Source organism: Heterocephalus glaber, unplaced genomic scaffold (assembly GCF_053883595.1).
Source record: "Heterocephalus glaber isolate CG9 unplaced genomic scaffold, H.glaber_assembly_v1.0 deba00001610, whole genome shotgun sequence".
Lineage (NCBI taxonomy): Eukaryota > Metazoa > Chordata > Mammalia > Rodentia > Bathyergidae > Heterocephalus > Heterocephalus glaber.
Genome location: NW_028258381.1, coordinates 22673191 through 22699858, shown reverse-complemented (window position 1 = coordinate 22699858; position 26668 = coordinate 22673191). Strand labels below are relative to the sequence as shown.

The following is a 26668-nucleotide window of genomic DNA, read 5'->3' as shown; positions in this document are numbered from 1 at the left end:
GCCAGGCGGTGTCTAGGGAAGGAAGTGGCACATGTGTTCAGGGACAGAGGTTGGCCTGGGCCTGCTCAGTGTCTGGCCTAAGGACTTGAGGGTTAGGGAATTGGGGGAGGCACAGGGCTGAGGATGGCACATGAGGGGCCCCTGGACTGTCCAGCCAGATCAGCTGGGGACCATGGACAGGCAGAGGCCACTGAGGGGGTCATTTTCACCCACGGGAGCTGGCTGAGACCCTAGAGGGATGAGGGCCAGGGAGGGGGAGCTCCTGGGGTCCCACAACTCCCATAGAGCAGGTGTGGGCCCAGGATGTGAGCAGCTGCCAGTAATGAGGGCTGGGAAAAGGTGGAGAGGGTTGTGGGCACTGACTCTGAATGGGGGATGGAGGAGCAGGGAGGACCTACTCTGCCTTCCAAGACTGGAGCGAGGGTCAGGTTCTACCGGGGAAGGGTGCAGGGAGGTGGCTTCCCCTGCTCCTGCCTGGTGGACTCTGGCCCATGGCTACTGTCCACAGTTTTGGAAATACCTCGCCCTTCCTCTCATCAGCGCTTGGATCCAGGAGTACGTGTCAGTCCTGGGCCACCCCCTCTTGCTGTACCCCCAAGGCTCCCCACACCTTTGTAAATGCCCTCAATTGCCTTATGGGATGGCTTGCCATCTGTTTCCTGCCAGAGCCCAGCCCTACAGGGCGCGGAGAAAGTGCTGTCAAATGCAGGGCTGTTCAAACTTTGCCTTTTTTTTTTGGTAGTGGTGGTACTGGTTATTGAGGCCTGAACCTTTGCACTGAGCTACATCCCCAGCCCTTTTTTATTTTTTATTTTGAGATAGCTTCTCGCTAAGTGCAGCCAGGCTTGCACTTGGTGATCCCCCTACCTCAGGAACCTTTGCTTTTTACATAAAGGGAAACTGAGCCCATATTGAGTAAGTGACCTGTCCGGGATCACCTGCCCCAGGGCCTGGGTGCATCACTGTCCTAAAAAGTCTACAGAGAGAACAAGGCTTAACTCAGCAGCAGCTGGAAGTCTTTGTCCCTGTCTGCTCCCTGCCTCTCCCACCCTGCCTGCCTCCTCCCACCACTTGAGCATTTATTATCTCCAGAGCAGGAGCAGGATGCGGATACATCTGCTCCAGCTAATAAACCGCTTGGGGCCATTTCCACTGCCCCAGGCAGGCGCCAGGGAGCCCAGCCAGCCTCCTTTCCTCTGGAGGCCCGTGTCTGCCACCTCCCCATTCTCTCTACCTCCCCAGGAAGCTACTGAAGCCTCCAAGTCCCCCTGCCCCCTGGATGTCACTGTTGTTCCTCAACGGGGGCGGGGGGGTGGGGCGCTGAGGACACAATTTGCCTGGGCCAATTTAGGCCCCTAGGGCTGCTGACGAGAAACACTGGTGCCCTGGTCTGGGTTTGGGACTGGGTTCTGCTCTGGGCTGAGTCGATGTTACTCTTTTTTTGTGGTACTGGGATTTGAACTCAGGGCTTTGCCAGGGTGAGCCTCTCTCCTGGGTTACATGTTCACCTTGGTTTGGCTTCACAGTCACCCAGGGAGGCCACTGTTTTATAGATAGGGATACTGAGGCCCAAAGAGAGACTGCATTTGGCTGGGTTCACTCAGCTGGCCTCGGACCCTGAGCTTCCCTGCTAGTCCTGCATCCCTCTGAGAACCTCCCGGCAGAGCTTGGGCAGGGGGAAAGCAAGACCGACCAGCTATACAATGTCACAGACAAGCAGGGGACATTTATTTCCCATAGCACTGGGGCCGAGGGAATCCTCTCTGTCCTTGGTGCATCTCTCCCAGGTCTCTGGAAGTTTCAGGGCGCAGCCTGAGAGGTCACCAACAGGGAGCTCAGGAGCTGCTCAGAAGCCCCCCTTGGGCTCAGGGCTGCCCATGTGGTGGGTGTTGTATCTTCTCGAACTCTCCTGGTTCCTTGGGCTGGAAATTTGAGCGCTCCTGCAGCTATCAAAGCTTGGGTTGGCAGAGAGGGAGAGAAAGGTGAATAGAGGCCTGATGGCTGTCCTACCGGTAGTGTTACAGTGCTCCGGCCCATGGCACAGGGGAAGCTCAGGCTCCCCTAGCCAGGCAGCATTCTCAAAAAGGAACCAGGCTGTTTCTCCAAACCTCAAAAATCTAACTCTGGGACTGAGGATTTAGCTCAGTGGTTCCGCCGCCTACCTCACAAGCGCAAGGTCCCAAATTCAATCCCCAGTAGCAAAAAAAAAAAAAAATCTAACTCCTAGCTGGACTTGGTGGTGCATCTCCGTAATCACAGTACTCTGGGAGGCTGAAGCAGGAGGATCCCGAGTTCTAGGCCAGCCTGGGCAATTTAGCAATTTAAAGAGAGCCTGTCTCAAAATAAAAAGGGACTAGGGATGAGGGATGAGCTCAGTGTAAAGGCTTTGGTTCAATCCCCAGTACTGAAAAAAAATTTTTTTTTAAATCCAGTTCCCCCAATCAGGCCCACTGCAGGCTCATACAGGCGTGGGAGATACAGGCCCCTGACCTTTCCTGGCTGCCCGCTACTCTCCTGTGCCCCACATCCCTCCACTTCCCTACCATCCCCTTCCTGGAGCTCTGGAACAGCCTCCTCAAATCCCAGCAGCAGCTAGGCGTCTCCTTTCCTTCTGGAAGCTTTGAACACACTCTCTCTGCCAGGCCGCAACGCCCAGCTCTGCCTCAGATCTTGCAGCCAGATTCACCGCTGGCCTGAAAGCACCCCCCTCCCCCTCCTCCTTCCCCCTCCCCCACCTGGGGAGTCTACCCCTAACCCCTCTACTTCCCAACCTTGGGGAGTCTCCCAGCCCTCGGCGTCGCCCACCGCCGCTTGCAATTCCAGAGGTTGCCACCAGGGGGCGGGTGGTGCCCGCTAGGAAAGTAGGCAAAGGATGGGCAGAGGGACAAGCTGAGGGGTGGGCAACGGTCTCGCGCCCCTATCCCCTCCCGTGCCTTCCCAGCGGAAAGGATGGGTCACTAGCTCAGGTTTGGAGGCTCTGGAGCCTGGATGATCCCTTGCTCAGTACATTTTCCTTCCAGGCAAACCACTCCAGCAGAGGGTGGCAGGGAGGGGCTGGGCCGGGGCTGCTGCTGGGAGCCCCAGAGTCCCAGCCTCGCCACTCACCAGGTGGACGAGAGCAGGACGAGAAGGGCCGCCAGGAAGATGGCCAGCAGGACGGACAGGATGGCAATGATGACCACGGTGCCCGCGCTCTGGAATCCCTGGACAGCCTCGAACGCCTTGGCTGGGGCATGATGGGCCCAAAAGGGAATTTGAGCAGGGAATGGTGGTGCACGCCTGTCACCCCAGCACTCTGGGACACTGAGGCAGGAGGATCGGAAGTTCGATCCTAGGCTGGGGAACTTAGTGACTTTGTGGGACAGTCTCAAAATAAAAAAGGGCTGGGAATGTAGCTCAGCACAAAGGCCCTGGGTTCAGTCGCCAGTATAGCAGGAAAAAAAATCTCATTGACCCAGAGGCCATCTTTGGGCAGCCTCCAGAGCAACCACCCTGTCCCCAAGCCCGGAACAGAGGTGGGAGGAGGGCTGCCGGAGACCATGATGGCGATGTGCTTCTGACTGCGGGGCCTGGGCTGGTCCCCAGGCTCCCACCCTCCCGGCCCTCGGCTCCCATTCCTGCTTCAGCCTCCCTGTACCTTGCAGCAGGCGGGTCTCGTTGGACCACTCTGTTTCTGCTACGGGTCCATGGTCATTCATCACCAGAAACTTCACCCTAACAGGAGACCCAGATTGGGAGTGGGGGTCCTGGGGTCCTGTCTCCTCGACTCCCAGGCCCCGGGGAGAGCTGCCGAGGGTGGGGTAGGGAGTTGGGGCTAAACAGCGTAGCCTCAGAGCCCGAAAGGTTTGGATGCTAGCTGGGGCGTCTTCCAGCTGTGTGACCTGGGGGCCTCCCTCACCCTGTCAGGGCCCTGGTGGCCTCCTTTAGGAAAGTGCTCGGTAGGGGTCAGCGGTCAGGGCTCAGGGGTCAGGGGCTGGGGCTGGGGCTGGAGCTTGTGCATGGAGTGCCGGGTCTGGAGGAGGATGTTCCATCTGCAGGGTCCGGAAGGCCCATGGGGACTGGGGCTTGGGTCTGGGCCCATCACTCAAGAAAGACCAGAGGGGCTGCCCAGGGCTCCAGGTGGGCTCAGGCAGGAGCCCCCACCTCAGTGTGGGGTCCTCACCTGTAGGGTCCTGAGCCTGGCAGGGGAGGGTTGCAGCCCCTTCTCATGGGGAAACAGTGGGTATCATGGCCAACGCGGAGGACACGGAGCTGGCTGCCGGCAGAGCCGCTGCGGTAATGCAGCCGGTTGGTGGGCAGTGTGAAGTAGTAGCCTTTCTGGGTCAAAGTGGCAGGGACAAGAATGTCCTGTGTCGTCGGTGGGGCAACAAAGTTCTGGATGGCTGAGGGTGGCATCGTGGGTCAGATGGTAAGGTAGCCCAGGTGGGACTCCAGCCCCTCCACCAGGCCAGACCGTCCTCCGCCAGCTATGTTCCCCTAGCACCTGCCCCCAACTCCCCTCCCCTCAAGCCTGCCAGCCCATGTCACAGAGAAGAAACAGGCCAGCCCCCCGAAGTCATACCCACCTTTGCTGTAGGCTACCACCAGCCAGATGCAGTCAGAGTCAGAGATGCTGCTGCGGTTGAACTGGCCCTGTGGCTGCTCCAGTGTAAAGGTGGACTGGGTGAGCTTCCCTGCCAGGGCGGCGCTGGAAAGCTGGGGCACGTAGCTGATGTGCTCTGGGGAGGGAAGAGGCTGGTGGAAAGGGAAGACCCAGATCTACCCCTGGGTCAGGGGTGGGTGGCAGGTTCAGCCCCTGGGCCTTCCCTGGGGGGGCCTCCTAGGGGTGGGCACTGTGGGAGGTCGGGGGCCCCACCCTGTCCCCTCTGTGTCATTGGGGTTTCCCAGGGCCCAGCGAAGGGCAGACGGGTGATGGACAGAGGTACAATGGTCCCTTCCCCACCTGCAGGCTCAACACTCCTGAGCTGTGCTGGGGTGAGACTTGGATTTGGGGGACCCCAGGCCCCAGGCTGGACTCTGCTCCTGACATGCCTAGGGGCCATGAGAGTCCCTCCAGCTCCTCCCACGGTTTGCTGGATAGGGCATGAAGCTCAGAAGGGGGTGACCCAGCAAGGCCCCTGGCTGTTCCCCAGGCCTGGCATGGACCAGCCAGAGGGGACCATTGGCTCTGGGGCAGGGACAGGCCCGGTCTGGGACATTCTTCTCTTCCCCACCCAGTTCTCTGCCACCTCATGTTACCACCCACAGCGGTCCCAAGTCACCTCTCCTCAGGACACCCCCATTCCTCATGGTCTCACACATCAGAGGGGACGCGAGATGGGCAACATGGCCCATGTCCAGCCTCGCTGCCTTGCCCCCCCCATTCCTCCCTGTACTCGGAAACTCCACAATGTCCCCCCCTCTCCCTAGCCCCAAACATTGGCACAGCAGCAAAGTGGGCTTTTATGTGAAGCTCAGCAACAACCACACCTTTCCTTCAGTTCAGTTCTGTATAATTCACTCCCATTGGGTTAACTCAACTCCAAAGATTCAGGCTAGAGCCTTTGAGAACCTTCTGGCATGGGGAAGGGGGGATTGATTCTTCCTCCAAACTCAGGCCTAGCTCAGAGCCCCAGGGCATGCTGTGTGCAGCAGGTGCCTACTGTTTGCTTAACACGGGAAGAGAATAGGAGCAGCAGAGGTGGGGGTGCTGTTCTCCCTCAGCCCATCTTTCAGAGCTGGAGGCAGGAAGGGGCCTATAGCCTCCTCACAGGCTTCTGGGGTGAGCTGGTCCCCACAGAGTTCTTTAAACCACTGCCCAGGACAGGAAAGAGGAAGGAGGGCAGCCTAGAGCATGAGAACCCCAAAAAGAGAGACAGGGGACAGGTGTCAGAGTTATGATTGACTGAGGCGGGCTGTGTCCCCCTCACCTACCTGGGACCCAGTCCCCAGCCAACAGAGGGGCTCAGAAGGCAGCCAGGGTAGGGGTGTATCCTCCTGATGCTGTGACTTCCGGGGAACCCCTGCCCCTGCCCCTGCCCCCAGCTTCACTCACCCACACCAGTCCCGGGCTGGACCCAGGTCAGCAGCAGCCACAGTGGAGACAGGAGCAGGGACCGTCCACCGAACCCCATGGCCAGGTAGAGCATCCGGGTACCTCTCCCCATCTGTCCTCGAGTCCTCTGCCACATCCACAGCCCCAGCAGCTCTGCCGTTTTGGGCTGGGGGCACTGCCTCTGGCATCGCAGACGCCCCGCCCCATGCGCCTTCCTCCCTTACGACTGGTCAGACAGGTTTTGGGGGCCCGAATCTGCTGTGAGCCCCAGGACTTGGTTGGCCTCACTGGGGAGGGGTGCGAAGAGACCAGTGAGGACCCAGCCACGCCCGCCCTGGCCTTGGGAGACAGGAGTTCTCTTACTCTCTGAATCAGGCATGCAGGAGGGTGGAAGCCTGCAGAGCCCGGATGAGGTCACAGCCTACGGCATTACATCTCCCTCCCGAGACAGCTGCCAGATGCCAGGGCAGGTGTGACCCTCTCTCACAGGGACTGGAGAGCCAGCCACTCAGCTCAGCCCCAACACCTGGCCACAGCCCCTGTCCTTAAACTCAAATCATGCTTTGGGAAGCTGAGGCAGGAGGATCACCATGAGTTCGAGGCCAGCCTGGGCCACATAGTAAGTTGGCTCAAAACAAAAGTTCAAATCATGCCTTGTGAGATCTTTCTAGAAAATTCAATCACCTGTGGCCTTCATTCCTAGGTGAGAAGGGGGCCTCCCCTGAAGGGGCTTCCTAGTAGGATTCAGATATCCAACCCACTCATAAGAAAAGCTTCTAGATGGAACGTTTGTTAAGACCAGGATAGGGCAGAACCTTTAATCTTGTGGAGGTGGGGAAAATTGAGAATCATTCTTCACCAAGTATGTGAAGGTCAAGATCATGCTGTTTGGGCTTCCTCTCTCATTGCTGCTTCCTTCTTGGACCTGCGAGTGTGCTCTGCCTCTGCCTGGAATCTCTTCCCAATAAGCAAACTCCTACACCTACTTCCAAACCCAGATATCATCTCCTCAATAGTCTGCTCACTCTTCTCAGCCTGTTTCCCTGCTCCTCCAGCACAATGACTCCCTTCTTTCTCAGTGTTGCTGCACTGTACCGAGCAGGGTCCTTCCTGCAGCCCAAGGACCAGCGAGCCGTGCACTGTCCACCCTCTCTAGGCCCAGCCCGCACTGGGGTGGAGGTGGGGAAGCTGACTGTCCCAGTCCATTGGGGGTGGCTATAACAAAATAACAGAGTGGCTTATAAACAACAGACGTTCGTTTTCCATAGTTCTGGAAGCTAGAAGTCCAAGATTAAGGCAATGGCATATTCCGTGTCTGGTGACAGCCCCTTCCTGGTTGCACATGGTGATGTCTAGCTGTGTTCCCATGGTGTGGAAGGAGCAGGGAACGGCCCAGAGTATGTTTTTTTCTTAGTACTGAGGACTGAACCCAGGGCCTTTGCACTGAGCTTCATCACCAGACTGTTTTTTTTTTTTTTTTTTTTGGTACTGGGGATCAAACTCAAGTCCTTGTGCTTGCAAAGGCAGGCGCTGGAACCACTGAACTAAATCCCCGGCCCTTCCAGTCATTTATTACTATGGCAAACTGCTGAAGTGTGTATACATTTTTTGGTAGACTCTGTGTATCCAGATTTTCATATATATGGCATGAGGTATGATAAAAAAATATGGTGAATATCTAAACTGTTAAAAATGTATCGCAGGCCCAGGGATTTAGCTCAGTGGTTTTGCCGCCTGCTGCACAAGTGCAAGGAACCAAGTTCGATCCCCGGTACCAAAAAAAAAAAAAAAACAAAAATGTATCGCAGTAAAAGACACATTGCCATGAATCCCCCTCAAAATACTGCCCTCAATTAGAACACACTTATCCCATCATTCTTTTTTTTTTTTTTATCTCATCATTCTTGCCACTTTCTGAAGCAGTTCTGGAAGTCCTCTTTCGTGAGTGTCTTTAGTTGCTTCATCGTGGCTGCCTCTATGTCCTAATGAATTCAAAATGTTTTCTGAGGGGCCAGGGATTTAGCTCAGTGGTTCCAGCGCCTGCCTCGCAAGCACAAGGTCCCAAGTTCGATCCCTGGTACCAAAAAACCCCAAAAAAACAAAAAACAAAAAAGAGATTCCTTCAAAATGTTTTCCTTTCATGGTCATTTTGACTTTGGGGAAGAGTCAGAAATCACTTGGCGACAGATCTACTGAATAAGGTGGGAAGGACACACCTTCATGTTTTTACTTGACAGAAATTGCCATAAACATTTGGGCCAGGATTTAGCTCAGTGGTTTCACCGCCTGCTGCACAAGCTGAAGGACCCAAGTTCAATCCCCAGTACCAAAAAATAAAAAATAAAACATTTATGTGTATGTGTCTGTGTAGAGAGAGTAACACTGGATATATACACGTATACTACTACTCTATCTCTGTATGTGTGTGTACATATGCAGATATAAATACAAGATACAGACAGGGCTGGGGGGGGGCAGCTCAGTTATAGAGCATTTCCCTGGCATGCACGCGCCCCGGGGTGTAACCTCCAGTATACAAACACACACACACATACACCTGCACAATGGCCTCCCCCCACTTTGAAAGGCAGTTGAAAACAGGCACAAGAACACGGAAGTACTCATTTCTCCTTTTGAAAGCACACTCTTGCTCACTGACTCATCCCCTCTTTGGCTCCCAGAAGTGGGCAGGGCAGGAGTTGTGATTAATCTCATCACACAGATGAGAGGACTGGGCTGGGCGGGGAGAGGAGCTTCCCGAACTCCACGGAGGGTCATGGCAGAGCTGGGAGTTAAGCCTGGGTCTCCTGATACCTCATGCACATGCACGACTCTCACCCACATACATACTTTTCTTTTTTTTTTTTATGGTATTTCCTCCCCAACCCGGGGTCTTTAATTTAAATGGGTCTGTGCTACAGTCCTTGTTCTGCATCTTAAGTTTTTTCACTGCACATCAGTTAAGCTCCACCATATGTACAATGAGTAGTTGCCTCTCTCTCTCCTGAATAAATTTGCATAGTGTGGACGTCCCTGACATTCTGCATGTCCACCCTGTGGTCTTCGAGTCCACAATACCACAGTCAGCCTGCAGGGGGCGCCCTCACACATGTCTCCTTAGTGACACATGGGTCTAGGTTACATCCTGGCAGCAACAGCCCAGAGCTCCTATTTCCTCACATCCCCTTCAACACTTATTAGGCAGCTTTTGAATTTGTCCAGTCTACTGGAAATAAGGTAGGTTCTTATTTTAGTTAGCATTTCCCAGCTCACTAGGACATTAACCATCTCATCGGATTTGTGCCAAGCGTTTGAGTTTATACTTCCACCTCTGTTTTGGGATGTGGGATACAGGATGGGGATGTGGGAGCTGGGCATGGTGGCACATGCCTATAATCCCAGCCCTTGGGGGGCTGAGGCAGGAGGCTTATGAGTTCTTGGAGAACCTAGGGAGACTCTGTCTGAAGAAAAAAAAAAGTTTTATTTGCTACTTGCATTCCTACTGGCATCGCTGGACTGTCCTGCTCACCATGACCCACTCTCCTGGCTGAAGCTTTCATCTAGGGAGCGGAAGTCAGGGTGCCCACCCTCATAATTTTCGGAAGATGGGCACGCGAATGAATTATTTTTCTTTTGGTACCGGGGATTGAACTTGGGTCCTTGCACTTGCAGGGCAGGCGGCAGAACCACTGAGCTAAATCCCCCGGACTGAATGAATGCTTATTTGGAGGAAGTGTGGGGCTACAGCAGCGAGTGGTCAAGTACAGAGACTCAAGGAGCCACGAGGGGCTCACGAGAGCCAGCTTCGCCCATGTCTCTTCCCAGCCGGGGGCGACTGACTTCAGGCTACATCGGCTCCAGGGGACTATTTCACCTTGAAAATGGAAAGTTGGAAATTGCAACACTGCAGGGTTCCCCATCCCCACCCCCCAGTGACCCAGCGATGCTCTTCCATGAGCTTCCCCACCGCCTTCTGAGGCCCCTCCAGATGTAGCCCTAAGACTGGCCTTTCCCAAGAACCTTGGGTGACAAGAGGAAGTAAACAAGGGACACAAAGGCACAGACATTCCAGGCCTGAGCCCAGGTACTGCCAGCCTGTGGAGCTGGTGGTGCCACAGTGCACAGCATGCCCATACCAGGGCTTGGTGACAGGTGATTCAACAGTTCAGCCTGGGTCCCGGTTCAATCCCCAGTATTACAGAAAAAAAGTAAATAAATAAGCCTACTGTGTTGTAGTCAAGGCTTTGCAAGGGAGTTAGATGTAATACAGGACACAGAATTTATAGGATTATTTTATGATATTTACCCAAAAAGTCAAATGCAGGGGAGTGCAAGAGATTAGCCGCACACTTAGCAGCCCAAAGAATCCAGCCAAGGGCCTGGATCCCACAGCAATGTGCCATACAAGTCCGGCTAAAGGCTTAGAGTCCAAGGCATTGTCCTCCACGAGTCCAGACAGTGGCCTAGAGCCCACAGCAATGTCTCATGCTTGTTCATATTAAGGATCTGCACCAGGAAGGCCCAAAGTCCAGTGGTGGAAGCCAGAAAACCTACACCGATGGGATGAAGGATTTGTGTCACCAGGCTGGGGGATCCACACTGGAGCCCGGAAGTGATGCTCACGGTGAAGATCAGAGCTCCCGAGGAGAACAGCAGTCATTCCCAGAGACAGTGAGGCCCCGAACTCCCACAAGAGAACAGCCAAGTTCCATCAGGAAAACCACCCACGCAGCAAGCTTCTCCTAGGAAATCAACAGTCCCTGATTGTCCCCTCCAGTTCTCCTTTTATGGCTATTGGGAACAATCCTCAGGTGGATCCTTCTCGGCCAGACTACACTGATTCAGTTCAGCTGGCTGTTACCAGCTGACCATTAGTTCATCCACCACATGTGTTTAGGCCATACATGACTATTACAAGGAGGAGTAGTGTTCCAGTGAATGTACAAAATAAGAAGAACCCCAAGTCAATAGTTGCCTGTTGCATTAGCCCAAGGGGCAGAGTCACATCTATGTAATCTCCCCCCAGCCACCCCACAAGCACCCCTTTATCTTCAGTGCCGGGCCCAGGGTCTCACACATAGTTGTACCCATTAGCTGTGGTTTTTTTTAGCGCCGGGGATTGAACTCGGGACCTTGCACTTTCAAGGCAGGCACCGGAACCACTGAGCTAAATCCCTGGCCCTGTTTTTTGTTTTTATTTCTGTGGTACTGAGCGTTGAACCCAGGGTTCATGCATGCTAGGTAAGCGCTCTATAGCTGAGCTAAATCTCCATCTCTTTAATTATTTTTATTTTGACACAGGGTCTTTTTTGCTAAGTTTCCCAGGCCAGCTTTGAACTGGTCCCTCAAGTAGCTGGGATTATAGGCATGTGCTGCCACAGCCAGCCTCCTTTTTGTTTTTTCAAGACAGGGTCTTTCCATGTAGTTCAGGCTGGCCTTGCCTACACTGTTGGGGTGACTCATGAGCCAGGTGTCCCCCCACACACAGGACAAGCAGTAGAATCTCTCAAAGGCCCACCCAGTGCCAGGTCACCAAACACAGGACCAGCTCCACAGCAACTGCCACACCCGTGCTCTGAGAGGCACAGGGCAAACTCCTGCCTTTGAGGAGAATGGGCCCTTCCCACACCCTGCAGCAGAGAGGCCTGGCCTGGGGTCCAGGGCTGAGTCTGGGCAGGCAGAGATGCCAGGTGACCCAGCCCCTCAAGGCTCCTCTGGCTTGGCCCCAGGCCTCTCCCCAGATGCTGCTGGGGATTTCTGGTGCTGAGGACAAGAGGGAGGACCTCAGAGTTCATTACCCCCACCGTGGGCCCAAATCTTCTAGTCAATGGTGGTTCAGCCCCTCCCAGCTCTGCATGTACAGTTCTCAGGATGGGCAGCTCACCACCTCTAAGGTCTCATTACAGCATAATACAGCTGAAATCATGAACCAGAAATACATCAGGGCCACTGCAGGGGTCTCTGGTAACAGCCCCTTTCCCTTTCCCTATACTAACAGCACATTTACCACATTCAGTGTAGGGCCCCATGATCCAATCACCTTCCAAACACAAGAGGCTTTTGGGGGACACCTCAGGTCAAAACTATAACATACAGGGTTCAAGGAAACATGAGCAGGCCTCAGAGGTGAGAATCATCAAAGTAGGGGTTTGTTAGGCAGGATGATCCTAGAACCTGACAAAGTGGGGCCCAGATGAACCAGAAGAGAAAACCATGGAGCAACCTGAGATTGAACAGAGGCTCAGTAGATGCACAGGCTCTGGATCCCCTGTCTGCTGGTGTGTAACAAATCCCCCCAAATTCTGAGCCTTAAAAATTTTTTTTTCTGATCAGCTGTCACCATTCCAGAGGTGGATGGGGCTCAGCTGGGTGGTTCTTCAGCTCTGTACAGTGTTAGGGCAGCTCATGGGGTTGCATTCAGCTGTGAGCTCAGCTTTGCTGATGTGTTTGGGATGCCTGTACAGCAAAGGGCTGATGAATGGGCCTCTCTCTCTCTCTCTCTCTCTCTCTCTCTCTCTCTCTCTCTCTCTCTCTCGCCTCCTTTGTCATTCAGTGTTCCAACCTAAGCCTAAGCTTCCTTACATGGCAAAAAGAATCCAAAGAGGACAAAAATGTCACTCTCTGGACAAAGCAAGCCCTCCATCCAGCCCAGGGCCAAGGGGAGGAGAGGGGATTCTGCTTTTGGTAGGGGGTGCCATGTGAGCCCCAGGGATGGGGGGATGTGTGTGGTGCCCAACCTCAGAACAAGCCACCGAGAGCCCTGAGGAGGGAGGTGGTGGGTTTCCTGGGATTGGCGAAGGTGATCCTGCAGCAGTCCAGGTGAGAGGCAAGGGTGGTGGCAGCAACGACTGTCTACATTCATTTTCCATCCTAGCATATGCAGAAATCCTAGTCTGAAACAGGGGCTCAATTACTCAAAGCTGCCGAAGTTTTCTCCGAGTTTCCGAAGGCCTCTGTACTGAAGCCTGAGTGACAAGATTCTGACTACTATGGTGCATCCAGGGACAGAGGGAAGCCAAGTCCTACCAGTAACCCCAGCAGAACCCTGTCCCTGCCCCGGGAAACACTGTCCCCCAAGGCCTGGCTCACACCAAACCCTGGGCTCGCCCCTCCCAGCCACTCTACCTTCTTAGACTTGGCCCGCTCCACCCCACTAGGAAGCCCCCTGCATTGCTCAGCTACTTGTGGTGGCCCTGCTTTGCCCCAGGCCACCTTTCCGATGAGTTATGGTTTAGACCAAAAATGTACCCCAAAGTCTCCTGTGTTCAGAGGTGGGGCTTTTGGGAGGTGGTTGGATCATGGGGACACTATGCTCACCAGTGGCTTCCCCCACTAATGAGTTCCTAGCTGAAAGTGCTGCTAGGAGGTGGGGCCTGATTGGAGGAGGTGGTCACTGAGGTGTGACCTGGAAGGATAAATCTTCCTTCTGGCTCCTCCCTTCCCTCTGCTTCCTGGTCACCATGACAGGAGCAGCTTTCCTCTGCCCAGGCCCTTCCACCATTTCTGCATCTGAGTCAGCCAACCATGGATTGAAGCTCCTAAAACTGTGAGCCAAAGTAAACCTCTCCTCCTTTTAAATTGTGGGTGTTGGGTATTTTGTCCCAGCAACATGAAAGTGGCTAAGACACTATGTTACCCTCTTGCTCCTAGCTCCACACCCCCTCACTCCAAAAGACAGAGCCCCTCAACAAACGCACAGGGATGCCTGATTCCCTACCTTTCTCCCCTCCACCCCAACAAAGTCTCCAGCTCAGTGCCACCACCTCCAGGAAGCTCCCTGGGGACCTGCCCGGCCCCAACTCTGCACTGTGCTTCCTAGGCCAGTCCCGCCCGGCCCTCAGCTCTGCCAGGAGGAAGTGGGGCTCAGAGGTGTCCAACATCCCGACCCCACTCCCAGCTGCCACCCATCATCCTCTGCCTCGACACCAGGGATTCCAGGCTCAGCCACACATATGCTGGGACAGTGAAGCTGAACCCAGAGGGTCCCTGAAACACTCTTGGGGACCTTGGGCCGCCTCCACATTCACAGGGGACTGGGAGGGGGCTGGAGAAGGAAAGGGAGAGGCGGGTTGATTAATGGGACATTCCTCTCAGTGCCTGAGGGCAGCAGCCAGGGAGAAGAATGGTTGTCAAGAGCAACACATTCTTCTCTTTGGGTAACTGGTTTGTCACCCACAGGGAGTGGAGTTTGAGCAGAAAAGGAACATTAAGGACGGTCTGGGTTGAATGCTCATTTTACAGAGGAGAAACTGAGGCCAGGGGAGTCAGGCAGGGCTTCCCTGTGGGGGGCACTGATGGCAAATGAGGCTCCTGTCTGGTTCCCTGGGCTCTGTCCCCAGGAGTCAGGGACATACAGGCTGGGACAAGAAAGAGGCTGGAAGGGGAGGTGTGAGGGCTAGGTAGGCTGCAGCAACTTCCAGCTTCTCTAACTCCTGGGGAGCCCCAGGCATCCCAGCACCGGGAACCAGCAGGAGCAGACCAGGGCCAGGGCCAGGGCCAGGGAGCGGGCAGGCAAGTCCATCACCTCGGGCCATGTCTGGTTCCACGTGCTGGTATTCGGTTCCTTCTACCTGGAAAGCCCTTGCCCTCATTGCCTGTTGGCTCCCAGTTAGACGAAGTCTCCAACACCAGCACCCAGCCTGTGCACTCCACCTCTGTGGATGCCTGGGATCTCAGCATAATGGAGGGTGTGTTGATCACAACAAAACGCTGCAGACTGGGCGGCTTAAACACCACTGTTTCCTCGGCATTCTGGAGGCCGCAAGTCCCAGGTGGAGGTCTCAGCACAGCTGGGTCCTCCTGGGCCATCCTGTGTTTCCCCTGTGCACGCGTGTCCCAGGGTCCCGGTGTCCTGATCTCTTCTAAGGATGCCAGGCAGCCAGGTGTGCATTTTAACTTTACCACCTCTCCTAAAGGTCCATCCCTGTGCAGTCACAGCTGAGGTGCAGCGCAGGAGTCTGGAGGGGACATGGCTCAGTGCGTAACCAAGGGTGAGCCTCCCCTCCCGCTAAGAGAGCAGGGGCAGGGCCTGGGCCTGAGGCCCTGGGCTGGGTCCCCGGCCTGTGTCCCGCTCAGCAGTGGGTGGGGGGTGGGGGCTCAGAGTGAGCAGTGAGGTCCCCCTGCTCCTGGGTCCTGCTGTCCCCTGGAGAAGGTGGCACCGCCTGTGTTCCACTGAGGCTGTGTAGCTTCCAGGCTGCGGCTCCAGGGAGGCAGTGGGCTGTGCTGTCAGGGCCACTCTGCCCTCCAGCTCTGTCCCATGAGCTCTGCAGAGTAGCCCATCTCCCCAGCAGGGGGCTCTAAGGTAACAGCAATGCACAGTTAAGGTGACAGTTTTGTCCTCTGAAATAACAAAAAGCATCTCAAAGAGCCAGGCATGGTGGCACATGCCTGTATACCAGCACTCTGGGAGGCTGAGGCAGGAGAATCACAGGTTTGATCCCAGTCCGGGCAGCACCCATGGGCCTGAGACCTTCCTCCCATGACAGATTCCAGTGTGCACAATTTCCCAGCCTTCCTTGCAGCCAGGTGCCCCTTTAGTCACTACACCCATGGCAGACTGCTACAATCTAGATGGTGAATGTCCCTGGAGGGACACACAATGAAGGCCTGGTCCCCAGGGTGGCACTACTGGGAAAGAGCAGAACTTTTAGGAGGTGGAGCTGAGGTCACTAGGGGGTACACCCTTGACTTTTAGGAGGTGGAGCTGAGGTCACTAGGGGGTACACCCTTGACCGGGACTGTGGGGCCCCTGTCCACCCCACCCCCGGCCTTTTGGTGGTATTAGGAATTGAACCCAGGCCCTTTATCACCCACCCTTTTTATTTTGAGACAGAATCTTGCTAAGTCACTGAGTTCCCCTGGCTGGGCTTGAACTTGTGATCCTCCTGCCTCAGCCTCCCAGAGTGCTGAGATTACCAGCACGCACCATGATGCCCGAGGCCTCAGCTTCCTGGCTCATGTGTGAGTGGCTCTGCTCTGCACATGCTCCCACTGTGATGCTCTGTCTCACAAAAGCGAAAAGCAATGAGGTTGACATATCACGGCCTGGACCCTCCCTAGCCTCTTCACCTTTCTCTCTATAAGTTAACTGCTCAGCTGTTTCATTATAGTGACACGAAGGTGTCTAACACAGACCAGAGACTGACCTGCCAGAGGGTCCATTGGCCAGGACAGGAGCCACCATGCCCAGCTCCCAGAGGTGTCTGGGCCAGCAGCCCCCATAGTGGGACTCAGGCCATGCAGTCTTGCTGCAAGCTGGGGTCTTAGGAGTGGTATCCGAGCTCCCCAACCTCCTTGAAATCCAACCATGGAGTCGGTTCTTGCTGTTCACAGCTGAGAACACTCAGTGTGGGGATTCCTGGGGGCTTGGAGGCTGCACCTCCCTCACAGTTGTCCTGTCGAAACCAACACCACCATACTGGACACTGGAATGCAGCTCCACCCAGTTACAAACGATTAAGAAATGCACCAGAATGGAGAGGAAAGGGCGTGAAGAGTAAAGCTAAGGACAGGTGGAAGATGGGACTGTTGCCTCTTCCCCACTAGATTACGCTCAGGGGAAGAGCCAGCCAGAAAGTATTATCTACTTGGGGCTGGCCCTATGCAGACTCTGCGGTGCCCTGGTGGGCAAAACCAGACGTGGTTGGTCTCTGCCCTCTTGGACTTTTCAGTGTAGTTGGGGAGATGCAAAAACTCATGATTCCAGGGATCAGGGTAGTAGCTAGCTCAGTGGTAGAGTGTGTGCTTAGCATGCATGAGGCTGGGCTCAGTTTTAAATGTCCAACTTCAGAAAAAAATCACACTGGAAAGGGAAAGTACAGGGCTTTAGGAGAGCTGAGGGTCGCTGGAGCTGAGGAATGGACTACAGGACACAGAGCCAAGTGGAGGAGGGTCATAGAGATGGGAAAGCATGTGCCAAGGGCCTGTTGTGTGAACGGCTAATCAAGGATCTGGGGGCTGGAATACAGGAAGGGTTGGATCATGGGCCCTTGAAACCCAGATGGAGAATCTAGATTCTGTTTTTTTGGGATTTTTTGGTACCGGGATCGAACTTGGGACCTTGTGATTTCGAGGCAGGCGGCACCACTGAGCTAAATCCCTGGCCCGGAGAATCTAGATTCTGCCCTTGTGGTATGGAGTCCTTGACAGTTGTAAGGGCTTCAGGGTTATAATCTGGGCCCTTGGGATTAGGGAGGGAAACAGGTGTAGGGCCAGGAATGGAAGTAGGAGTCCAGTGAGAGGGCAGCTGCTGACCCCCAACGAGAGGGCAGAGTGATGCTCTGGAACTGCGGGTGATGGGGAGGTGCAGATGGTTCAGAGCAGGGAGGAGAGGGAGTGGTGACGTCCAGGCCTGTCCCCACCTGCTGCGTCTTCCTGATTCAGGCCTGATGAGTCACCACCCCAACAGACCCCTGCTTTCTCTTTTTCACAGTGAACTTGTTTTTAAGCTTGAGCTGTTGAGCAACTCGTTCACGGGCCAGCGGATTTCAGGGCAGTGTTTCACACTGCAGGCCTCGCTGTGTGCTCTGCCCAGTGCTGTCACAAGCTGGTGGGGGTGGCTGTTCTGCTTGCATGAGACAGTGGGCAGAATGCCCTGGCCTGGCTCCCCAACACGTCTGTGCTCATGCTGGGCAGTGACTCTGGATTCTGTGACATCTTGGTATGGTGGCCTGAACAACCCAGGGCAAAACAGCACAGTGGGGCAGCCTCAGAGGGCAGCCCCCTGCTGACCCAAGGTAGGCTTCAAGCTTCATAAAGAATTAGCCGCTTGCTAATGTTTTTGTGGATGCCACCAGCTGTTAAGATGATGTCCCCAGAAACCCTGGCTCTGGGGTCTGCAGAAAGGCAAAGTGGGGTGGTTGGTGTGGGCACTGTTGGAGCATAATAGGCTTCCATTCCACATCCAGACCTCTGCTTGTGTCAGAAACTCAGGCCTAGCTCAGTGTGGTGGTGCATGCCTGTCATCCCAGGACTCTGGGAGGCTGAGGCAGGAGGATTTAAATTTGAGCCCAGCCTGAGCAACTTAGCAAAACTCTGTTTTAAAATAGATAAGGCTTTGGGCTCAGTGGTTCTGGTGCCTGCCTCAAAACAGCAAGGTCCTGAGTTTGATCCCTGGTACCAAAAAAAAAATTAAAAAAAATAAAAAAAGGAAGGCTGGGGATTTAGCTCAGTGGTGCCTTGCATGCTTCGCAAGTGCAAGGTCTTGAGTTCGATCTCCGGTATTAAAAAAAAAAAAAAAAAAAAAAAAAGGAAGGAAGAAGAGGACAGACCCAGGTGGTGCCTCCTAGCTCTCGCTCCTCTTCCGATTCCTACGGCCACTGAACACTCCTGGGGCCCATCCCTTCCTCTTCAGTCCCCTTAGTCTGCTCCGGCTCAGGCCTGTGCCACTACTGGCTGGGACAGTTTACACCTGGTCTGATCACCTCTCCTCCCCTAACCTCCAGGTTCCCTTCCAGACTCAGCTTGGAAATCGCCCCAGGGAAGCCCCCTTTGACCCTCAGTAGGGATTTCTCGCCTCTGGGCCACTATTGAGTAGTCACTCCCTAGTGTTGCTATGTTTGTTTGGTTTCCAGTCAGGCCCCAAGTGAGCTCACGGAGGGAGGGACCCTTCCGGCCTCCAGGGGAGGCTGGCACAGAAAAAAAGCACCGGGACCCCAGGATGCGGATGCCTGGAGGAATTCGCACTCACTGCACACAGTGCAGGCTGCCTGGCCCAAAAATTTGAGAGGGAGTTTCCTCTGTGGCCTAGGAGAGGGGCCACCCAAAAGCACAAGCAGGGATGGCAATCGAGGGCCCCGCACTGCAGCCCAGGGGCCACACGACTCCAGCTCGGAGGAGCAGACGTTTATTCACCTCCAAAGAGGGCAAGCAGGGTGGCCCCGGGGACACGGGGTGGCTGACTGGACAGAGCGTACACGCGAGTCATTACTTGAGCCCCAATTTCTCTATCCAGGAAACAACTGCGGCCCAGCGGACTGAAGGGAGCACAGTGGGGGCTGAGGCAGGGGACGGGGTTGTGGTAAGGAGCGCGCATGTGCATGAGCCTGCGGCGGTCTAGCCGCAATGCACTGGCGCCCCTGTGTGGCAATGCGGGAACTGCTGGCCGTGAGGACAGACAACGCTTGGGGTCTGCAGGGAGACCTTCCCAGGGATGGAGGTCTCTTGACTCCCAGAGAGCTCACTGCGCCAACTGCCTGAGGGAGTGTGAGCCAGAAAGCAAGTGACAGTCTAAGGTGTGACAGACCCACAACCTTACGAGGTCACGTTTGGACAGGTGGTTGAGATCCAGAGCAGGAAGACCCCAAGTTCAGGATCACCTCTGCCTGAGCCCCCACGTCTAACACTGTGCACGACATATAGCAGGTGCTCAACAAGGGATGTGAGTGAGCAGGCGAGTGTGTGAGACGTCTGTGTGCGGAGGAGGGCTTAGAGGTGGTGGCTGGAACCCGTAACTGCATGGTTATAATGTCCGTCTACATTGCCTGACTTTCTAGTCCTGTGAGTCCCCCCTCAGGAAGAGCCAGTGCCCAGGGACAATGGAGATGCCCCTAAAGTCTGCATCTGAGCCCCAGCTTTCGGATGGGCTGAAGGTAGCTCAGGCTTTGTAGACCCCAGGATGGGCCCTGCCCAACCCCCTGACCAGGCAGAGCAGGGCTGAGTCCTATCCAGAATCACTGCACACCTGGTAGCTGCTGGCCCTGAAGTGAGTGTGTCTCTGTGACCTAGGAGATGAGGCACCCCAAAAGCACAAGTGGGGATAGCAATCAAGGGGTCACCTCAGGGCCTCAGGTTCCTCCCTGTGACCTAAAGTTCCTGGTCAGGGAGGCTGGTCCATCTGCTTCCATACATCCCCAGGAGGGCTGGCAGGAGAGGGGTGGGGACAGGGGTGGGGTTGGACTCAAACCCTGACCATGGCCTCCCCCCAGTGCACTCACAGAGACCTGGGGCAGATTCCAGGCAGTTGGGGTACCGTGGGGGGAAGCCTGGGGCACAGAGGCCAAGCTAAGGGCTGAGGCTAGGGAGGGGGTCCAGGCCCTGCTCACATCCCACAGGCAGTGTGGTGGCCTCACTGGGCGGGATGTGGTGGGTCATGTAGCGCTTCCCCATGAAGGAGCCGATCCGAAGATGCTCGGGGACCTCCTCAGGCCACCATAGGCTGGAGCTGGGCAGGAAAGGAAGAAGAGGCGGTGCTATGTCCCTGGCCAGTGGAGGCTGCCAAGTCTGGGCCTGCTCCCCCTGCCCAGCAGCTCACCGTGCAGCCTCTGCTTATACCTTCCTACCTCCCCCAGGCACCACCCTGACGGCCAACCCTGCACCAGCTCCCCAAACTCCCTGGGGCTTAGAAGAGCTTAGACCCAGGAAAAGGGCCTAGTGGAGGACACAGGGAAGGATAGGGCCAGAGCGAGATGGCCATTCGTGACCTTAGATCTCTTCCCAGCCTCCCACATGAGAAGGGGCCTGTCCAGCTCAGAAACATGCTAAGGGGAGGCTTCCAACACCTGGGACCGGGATTGGGAGAGGCCCACAGGTGTTGCCACTCACAAGCGCAACGTGGAAGCTGCCAGGAAAGCCAGGAGCAGGAGGCCAGCCAGAGAGGCGAGGATGGAGGTGATGACGATCATGCAGCCACTCCGCCGCCCCGGCCACGTGTCAATGGAGCCCGGGGCCTCCCCTGCACATGAGGACTGATCAGAGGCAGCCTCTCATCCCCAGGCTGGCTGACCCTTTCCTCCCTCCCCATCCACACTCAGGCCTCAAGGCTTGGCTGCCCTGTGGGCCCGGGCAGCCTCCTGAGCCCAACCCAGACCATCTCAGTCCAGCCTGGAGCACCCATTGCTGCAGCCTCCACTCACCTTCTAGACCAGCGGTCCCCAACATTTTGGACACCAGGGACCAATTTCATGGAAAATAATTTTTCCCAGATGGGAGGTTGGGTGAGGGAGATGTTTCTGGATGATTCAAGCACATCACATTTATTATGCACTGTATTTCTATTAGTATTACATTATTTATTCTCATAAGGAGCACGAACCCTACATCCCCCATGTGCACAGTTCAGAGCAGGCGCGTGCGCTTCTAGAAGCCAAGGCCCAGCTGAGTTGATTAGAGGCAGAGCTCAGGCAGTGATTCGAGGCTGGGAACAACTGAAGCTTCACTTTCCCCCCATCCTTCTCTGCAGCCAGTTCCTAACAGGCTACAGACTGGTACTGGTCCAAGGCCATGGAGTTTGGGGACCCCTGTTCTAGACCGTTCCCACCCACAGCCCACCACTGCCCCACAAGCAGCACCAGAGAAGCTGCAGACCTCCAGACTGACCATGTCACTGCCCTATTCCCCGGAGCCTGGCATTTAAGGCCTTCAGATGACATGACCCCCACCCAACCACTTTGGCAGCCCCAGGCAATTCCCACCCCTGATCCAAAAGAAAGGGAGGCTGTTTCTGCCCAGGACAGGGCTGGGGCCTGGACACCCAAGGGTTGGCAAATGCTCAGGGATGAACAGAGTGGTGTCCATGGCAACGGGGCTGGGCCAGGCCCCTTAGGGTAAGCTCCCCACCCCAATCCTACCTTGGCGAAGCCTAATGGGGTCTGACCACTTGGTCTCAGCCTTGGGAGAGCCACTGACGTCCATCACGAGGAACTTCACACTGGGGACGGGAGGCGGGGGGTGGGGGCAGGGCTGAGACTGAGGCCTCGCCTGTCTTAGGCAGGGTGCCCCCAAGCCTGGTTGGGCTGGGAGAACCCAAGGAGGCCTCTTTGGTCGCATGGCCTGCACTGGCAGGCCCCCGTCCATCTGGGCAGTTGCTCTGCAGACAGCTGTCTGGGCCAGGCCGTGACGGGCACCCTGGCAGAGTGCACATGGCTGGGTGTCCCTGGCCTCCTGGAGGACTGAAGTGCTGGCCTGTGGAGTCGAGTGCAGGTCTCTAAAACAGGGACCCCCAAGACAGGCTGAAGTGAGGAGAGGCGTGGTCAGGTCCTGGGTATCATGGTACAGTATCTGAGCCGTGGGAGCTCTGGAATTTGTGCAGTGGGGGACCAGCAGGCTGGCATGGTTGGCTGCTGGGAATGGGTGAGGCTGGAGGCGTGGATTGCCAGATAGGTGGGTGAGAGGGCAGAGGAGGCTGAGGGTTCCTGCCTTGCAGGCCTTGACTTCCCCACTCCTTCCTGGCCTCTCCTGACTGGGCAGCCTGCATTTGGACACCAAGGAGACACCTGCTTTCTAGTCCTGGCCCAACCCCAACCTCAGCAGGCCCACTTGGCACTCCGTGCCTCAGTTTCTTCATCTGTAAAAGGGGGGGAAGCAGGTTGTAGTAACAAATGCCTATAATCCCAGTACTCTGGGAGGCTGAGGCTGGAGGATTGCAAATTTGAGCCCAGCCTGGACAACTTAGCAAGACCTTGTCTCAAAAAATAAAAAAGGCATGGGCCGGGGATTTAGCTCAGTGGTTCCATCACCTGCCTCGCAAGCTCAAGGACCTGAGTTCGATCCCTGGTACCAAAAAAAAAAAAAAAAGGCAGGGGATGTAGCTCAGTTGGAAGGGACTGAGTTCATTCCCCAGTATGGGGGAGGGAGCCATCTCTCGGGCCTGATCTGCCCATTAGAGGGACCAGCGGCCTCAGCCCTGTAGCCGTCCCCTCCTCCCTTGACTGAGTACCCAGTCACCCAGGGTCAACCCTCAGGAGCCCCTGGAAAGGCATCTTTCTGGCTGCCTGGAAGGGTACCATGGTCTCACCTTACAGAGGAAGTAAACTAAGGCCATGAAGGGATGGGGCGGGGTGGCAGCTGAGACCACCCACCTGTAGGGTCCCGGGCCAGGGAGGGGAGCATTGCAGTAGGGCTGCTGTTGGCAGCTGAAGTCATTGCCCACTCGAAGCAAGCGGACACCTCCACTGCCACCCCGCAGGTCCTCACAGGGCAGCTGGTCCGGGGACAAGGGCAGTGTCATGTAGTGGCCATCGGTCAGCAGCTGTGGGGAGGTGGGGATCTCGGCCAAGGTCTGTGGGTTCTGGAAGTCCCTGGAGGCTGCAGGGCAGAGGGACAGACAGATGGGGAGACAGGGGAGACAGGCCTTGTCCTGGTGACGAGCAGGCTGCATTCACGAGTCCTCGGCACCACCCCTAGTCACAGCCTCCAGCTCTGACCCCCATGCCACCCCCCCATCAAGTCCAGAAACAGCAGGCTTTGCCACCCCCTGGCAGTCCCCCAGGATAAAGCTTCATCCTAGTCTGCACCCACCCTCCAGGGGCTCCCGGCTGGCACCCCACAACTGCAGGTGCTGGCAAAGGGCTCCCTTGGGCCCCCGCCCCCCTGCCCCAGGCCTGCCCTACATACCATTGCTGAAGGTCACCACCAGCCAGATGGTGTCGTTGGCACCGGCATGCCCATCGAAGATACAGGTAGGCTGTTCCAGGGAGAATGTGGTGGCCGTGACCCTCCCTTCCAGATCCCAGGCTGTGATCTGCGGAGTGTAGGGGACCAGCTCTGTGGCCACAGGGGACAAAAGTAAGCAGTGGAGGTCAGCACCTCCCTTGCCCCTGGGACTGCCTGTTCTGATTCAGGGGCTCCCAGGGCCCAATCCCTGCAGCAGGGGCCCTGAACCTCAGTTCCTCCCAGGACCCCATCTCACCCAGGCACAAGTTGGGCTGCAGCCACGGTAGCACCCAGAGGAGCAGCAGCCCAGGGTGAGGCTGCCTCCAGGGGAGCCCCATGACCGCCGCAGCCTGAGCATCTGAAGCTGGGGCTGGTCTGGCTACCTCTGGCCACACCCCGCCTCAGCCCTTGGCCCAGAGGAGCTGGTTTGTCAGGCTGCCAGGAAGGGCCGGAAAGACCTGTGCATGCACAAGCACCCTACTCTTCCCTGAGGCCCAGCCCAGCACCAACAGGGGGCTGGGTGGGCTCTGGAATGGGCGGGCTGGAGCCAGGGCTGAGGGAGAGGGCCCCCAGGGCCCGCAGATGACTGCCAGGCCACCCCAGACTCCTGTCTGGATAGGGGCCCACCCAGCCTCCCAGCCAGGGAGGAGGGCCTGGCCTGAAAACCTGGGCTCCAGGCCACGCGCCTGGGATTCCTGCGCCCCAGGTACCAGGAGCTTGCCTCTGGTGTCCACTCCACCCAGGGAGAGGATGGGGGGCAGAGGGCGGAGCCGTCCCAACTGGCCTGCTCCAGCCCCCACCCCCACCCCCCGCCCATGATGAGCCTCAGTTCCCTGTCTGCTGGAAAACCCTGGACAAGGGGAAAGCACTACAGAGCCTTAGACAAGCCCTCTGCAGACCCAACCCTCTTGGGCTGCACCCCAGGTATTTTTTAGCTGTAAGTCATTCACTGTAAAACCCACATCTCTGATTTCTCAGACTCCCAGGGCTGTGCGGTCGTCACCACTCATTCCAGAGCTTTTTTATCACCCTGGGAGCAAACACGGGTGCCTTCCATGGCCCCTCCCGTCCGTCCCTCCCCCCTTAGCAAGGCTCCTTTCTGACCTCCAGGGGCTTTACAGTCAGGATCACAAAGCTTGTGCTGTGTCTGGCTTCTTTCAGTACTTAGCAGCCTGCAGAGGGGCTTTGTTCCTTTTTAAGGCTGAGTAATAATCCGATACAGACAGTATGTTTATTGATTCATTGGATGGTGTTTGGGTCTTTCCACTTTGACTGTGGTGTTCATGAGGTGGCACACTTTTGCATGCGTTTGTGTGGTTATGTTCTCGTAAATTTGCCCTGGGAATATCCCTGGAAGTGGACTTGCCCTTTTGAGGAACTGCCTGTTTCCCAAAGCAGCTGCATTCACACTCCCACCAGATGGGACCAGGGTGTGATTTCTCCACACCCTCCAGAGGCTTATTCTACCTTGTGGTTTTGATTTGTGTTTCTTGACTGACATTAAACATCTTTTCATGTATTTGTCTACGGAGGGATGTCAAGTCCTTTGCTCCTGGTCTTTTAGGTGGTGCAGGGATTGAACACCAGGCAAGAGCTCTACCTCTGAGCTGCACCCCCAGGTCCTGTCCATTGCCCCCCCTATTGGAGATTGAACCCAGGGCCTTTACACTGAGTTACCTTCCCAGCCCTTTTTTAGATTTTTTTTTTAATTTATTTTTTATTGGTACCAGGGATTGAACTCAGGACCTTGTGCTTTGGAGATAGCCACGGTGCCACTAAGCTAAATCCCTGACCCTAGATGTTTTGAGACAGGGATAGCTGAGGCTGGCCTTGAATTTTCTACCCTCCTGCCTCAACCTCCTAGAATGCTGAGAAGCATGCACATCCATGCCTTTTTGGAGATAGGAGCTCACTATGCAGTCCAGGTTGGCCTCCAACTTGTAGTGATCCTCCTGCTTCAGCCTCCTGAGTGCTGAGATTACAGGGATGTGATTCACATTTTTGGTTTTGTTTTGTTGTTGAATTCTAAGTTAATAGTCTGGATATTTGCAGGTATATGATTTGCAAGTATGTTCTGTATCCTGATTCTCGGTGTCTGTCAGTGTTAGCACCCAGGGTCTGGAGAAGCTGTGAGGGCAGCAACATCTGGGCCCCCCAATTCCTGTGCAGACACTGTGTGAGTGTGGCGAGTCTCAAATGTAGAACCAAACAGTTCTGGGACTCAGCCAGGATGGGTGTCTCCGTTGAAGCCTCACTGTCCTTTTCGCATGTACTAACTTACCCATGAAGCAAAGGTTCGGACTCATACTCCTAGGAGACCATGATAATCTGTTTTGTTTGAGATAGGGTCTCCCTGTGTAGTTCAGGCTGGCCTTGAACTCACAGTGATCTTCCTGCCTCAGCCTCCTGAGTGCTGGGATTGCAGGTATGTACCATCATACCCAGGAAAAATGCACATGGTAGTACATGCCTGTAACGCCAGCATTCTGGGAGGCTGAGGCAGGAGGATTATAAGTTCAAGCTCAGCCTGGGCAACTTAGCAACCTAGACCTTGTATAAAATTTTTTTAAAAGCATAGGGCAGTGATGGTGAAACTTTTAGAGATTTCAATGATGCAAATAGCCAGCTATTGCATGCATGCCATAGGTTTGCCACCATTGGCCTAGGGATATACTTTGGTATGAAGGCCCTGGGTTCAATCCTCAATATAAAAAATACAAAAAAACAAGTAAAAAGTAAGCTTTTAGGTGAAGAAAATGCTCTAAGTACCATTATGTTCTTTGTACTAATGTGTTGTGAAACAACAGAACTTGATGTTTCTGGCTCACGAAGACAAAAGTGCCTCTGGCCCAGGACAGCTAGAATGTGGCCTGTGGGTCCCTCCAACCCTGGGCCAGCAGCAAGGGCGTGACTGGGGGTGTCTGCTCGTCCTGAGGTCAAGAATTGGGGTGTGGGCTGAGGACGGCCTGAGACCAGCTCCAGCCCAGCCCCACCACCTGATTAGCACTGCACCTTTGAATCCCCGTCTCCGTCTCCTTTTCTGTGCCATGGAGACACAGGACAGGCCCTGTGTGAGCCGGTTTCATACCAGACACCTGGGGAGGGGTGGCAGGCTCCGCACACAGTGGGCAAGGACCTGTGAAGGCCAGGGAAGCTGTGCTCTGGCTCTTCCTTCACCAGACGGGTGGCACACGTAAGGCACCTGCGCTCAGGGTCAGATCTCACACACACACGTGCGCACGCGCCTGCTGTCCATTGATGCAC

At 55.6% G+C, this 26668-nt stretch overlaps 2 protein-coding genes across 3 annotated transcripts; both read right to left on the bottom strand.

The window, feature by feature from the left end:
- Window positions 1-1210: 1210 nt before the first annotated feature.
- On the bottom strand, window positions 1211-18685 carry LOC101717719 (uroplakin-3b-like protein 1). Its single transcript, XM_004840552.3, has 6 exons — window positions 6035-18685; window positions 4566-4718; window positions 4163-4382; window positions 3638-3714; window positions 3106-3226; window positions 1211-1955 (listed from the first exon to the last, which is right to left on the bottom strand). The coding sequence occupies exons 1-6, from the start codon at window positions 6168-6170 to the stop codon at window positions 1847-1849; spliced, it is 816 nt and encodes a 271-aa protein (XP_004840609.2). The 5' UTR covers window positions 6171-18685; the 3' UTR covers window positions 1211-1846.
- A 177-nt stretch (window positions 18686-18862) lies between these two features.
- Window positions 18863-26534, bottom strand: Upk3b (uroplakin 3B). 2 transcript variants are annotated; one of them, XM_087196304.1, is made up of 6 exons: window positions 23661-26534; window positions 23366-23515; window positions 22831-23056; window positions 21601-21956; window positions 20576-20705; window positions 18863-20195 (listed from the first exon to the last, which is right to left on the bottom strand). In XM_087196304.1, the coding sequence occupies exons 1-6, from the start codon at window positions 23740-23742 to the stop codon at window positions 20036-20038; spliced, it is 1104 nt and encodes a 367-aa protein (XP_087052430.1). In that variant the 5' UTR covers window positions 23743-26534; the 3' UTR covers window positions 18863-20035. The 2 variants fall into 2 exon arrangements, with proteins under 2 accessions (XP_087052430.1, XP_004840165.1); XM_004840108.3 differs by having other exon boundaries at window positions 21601-21680.
- Window positions 26535-26668: the final 134 nt, after the last annotated feature.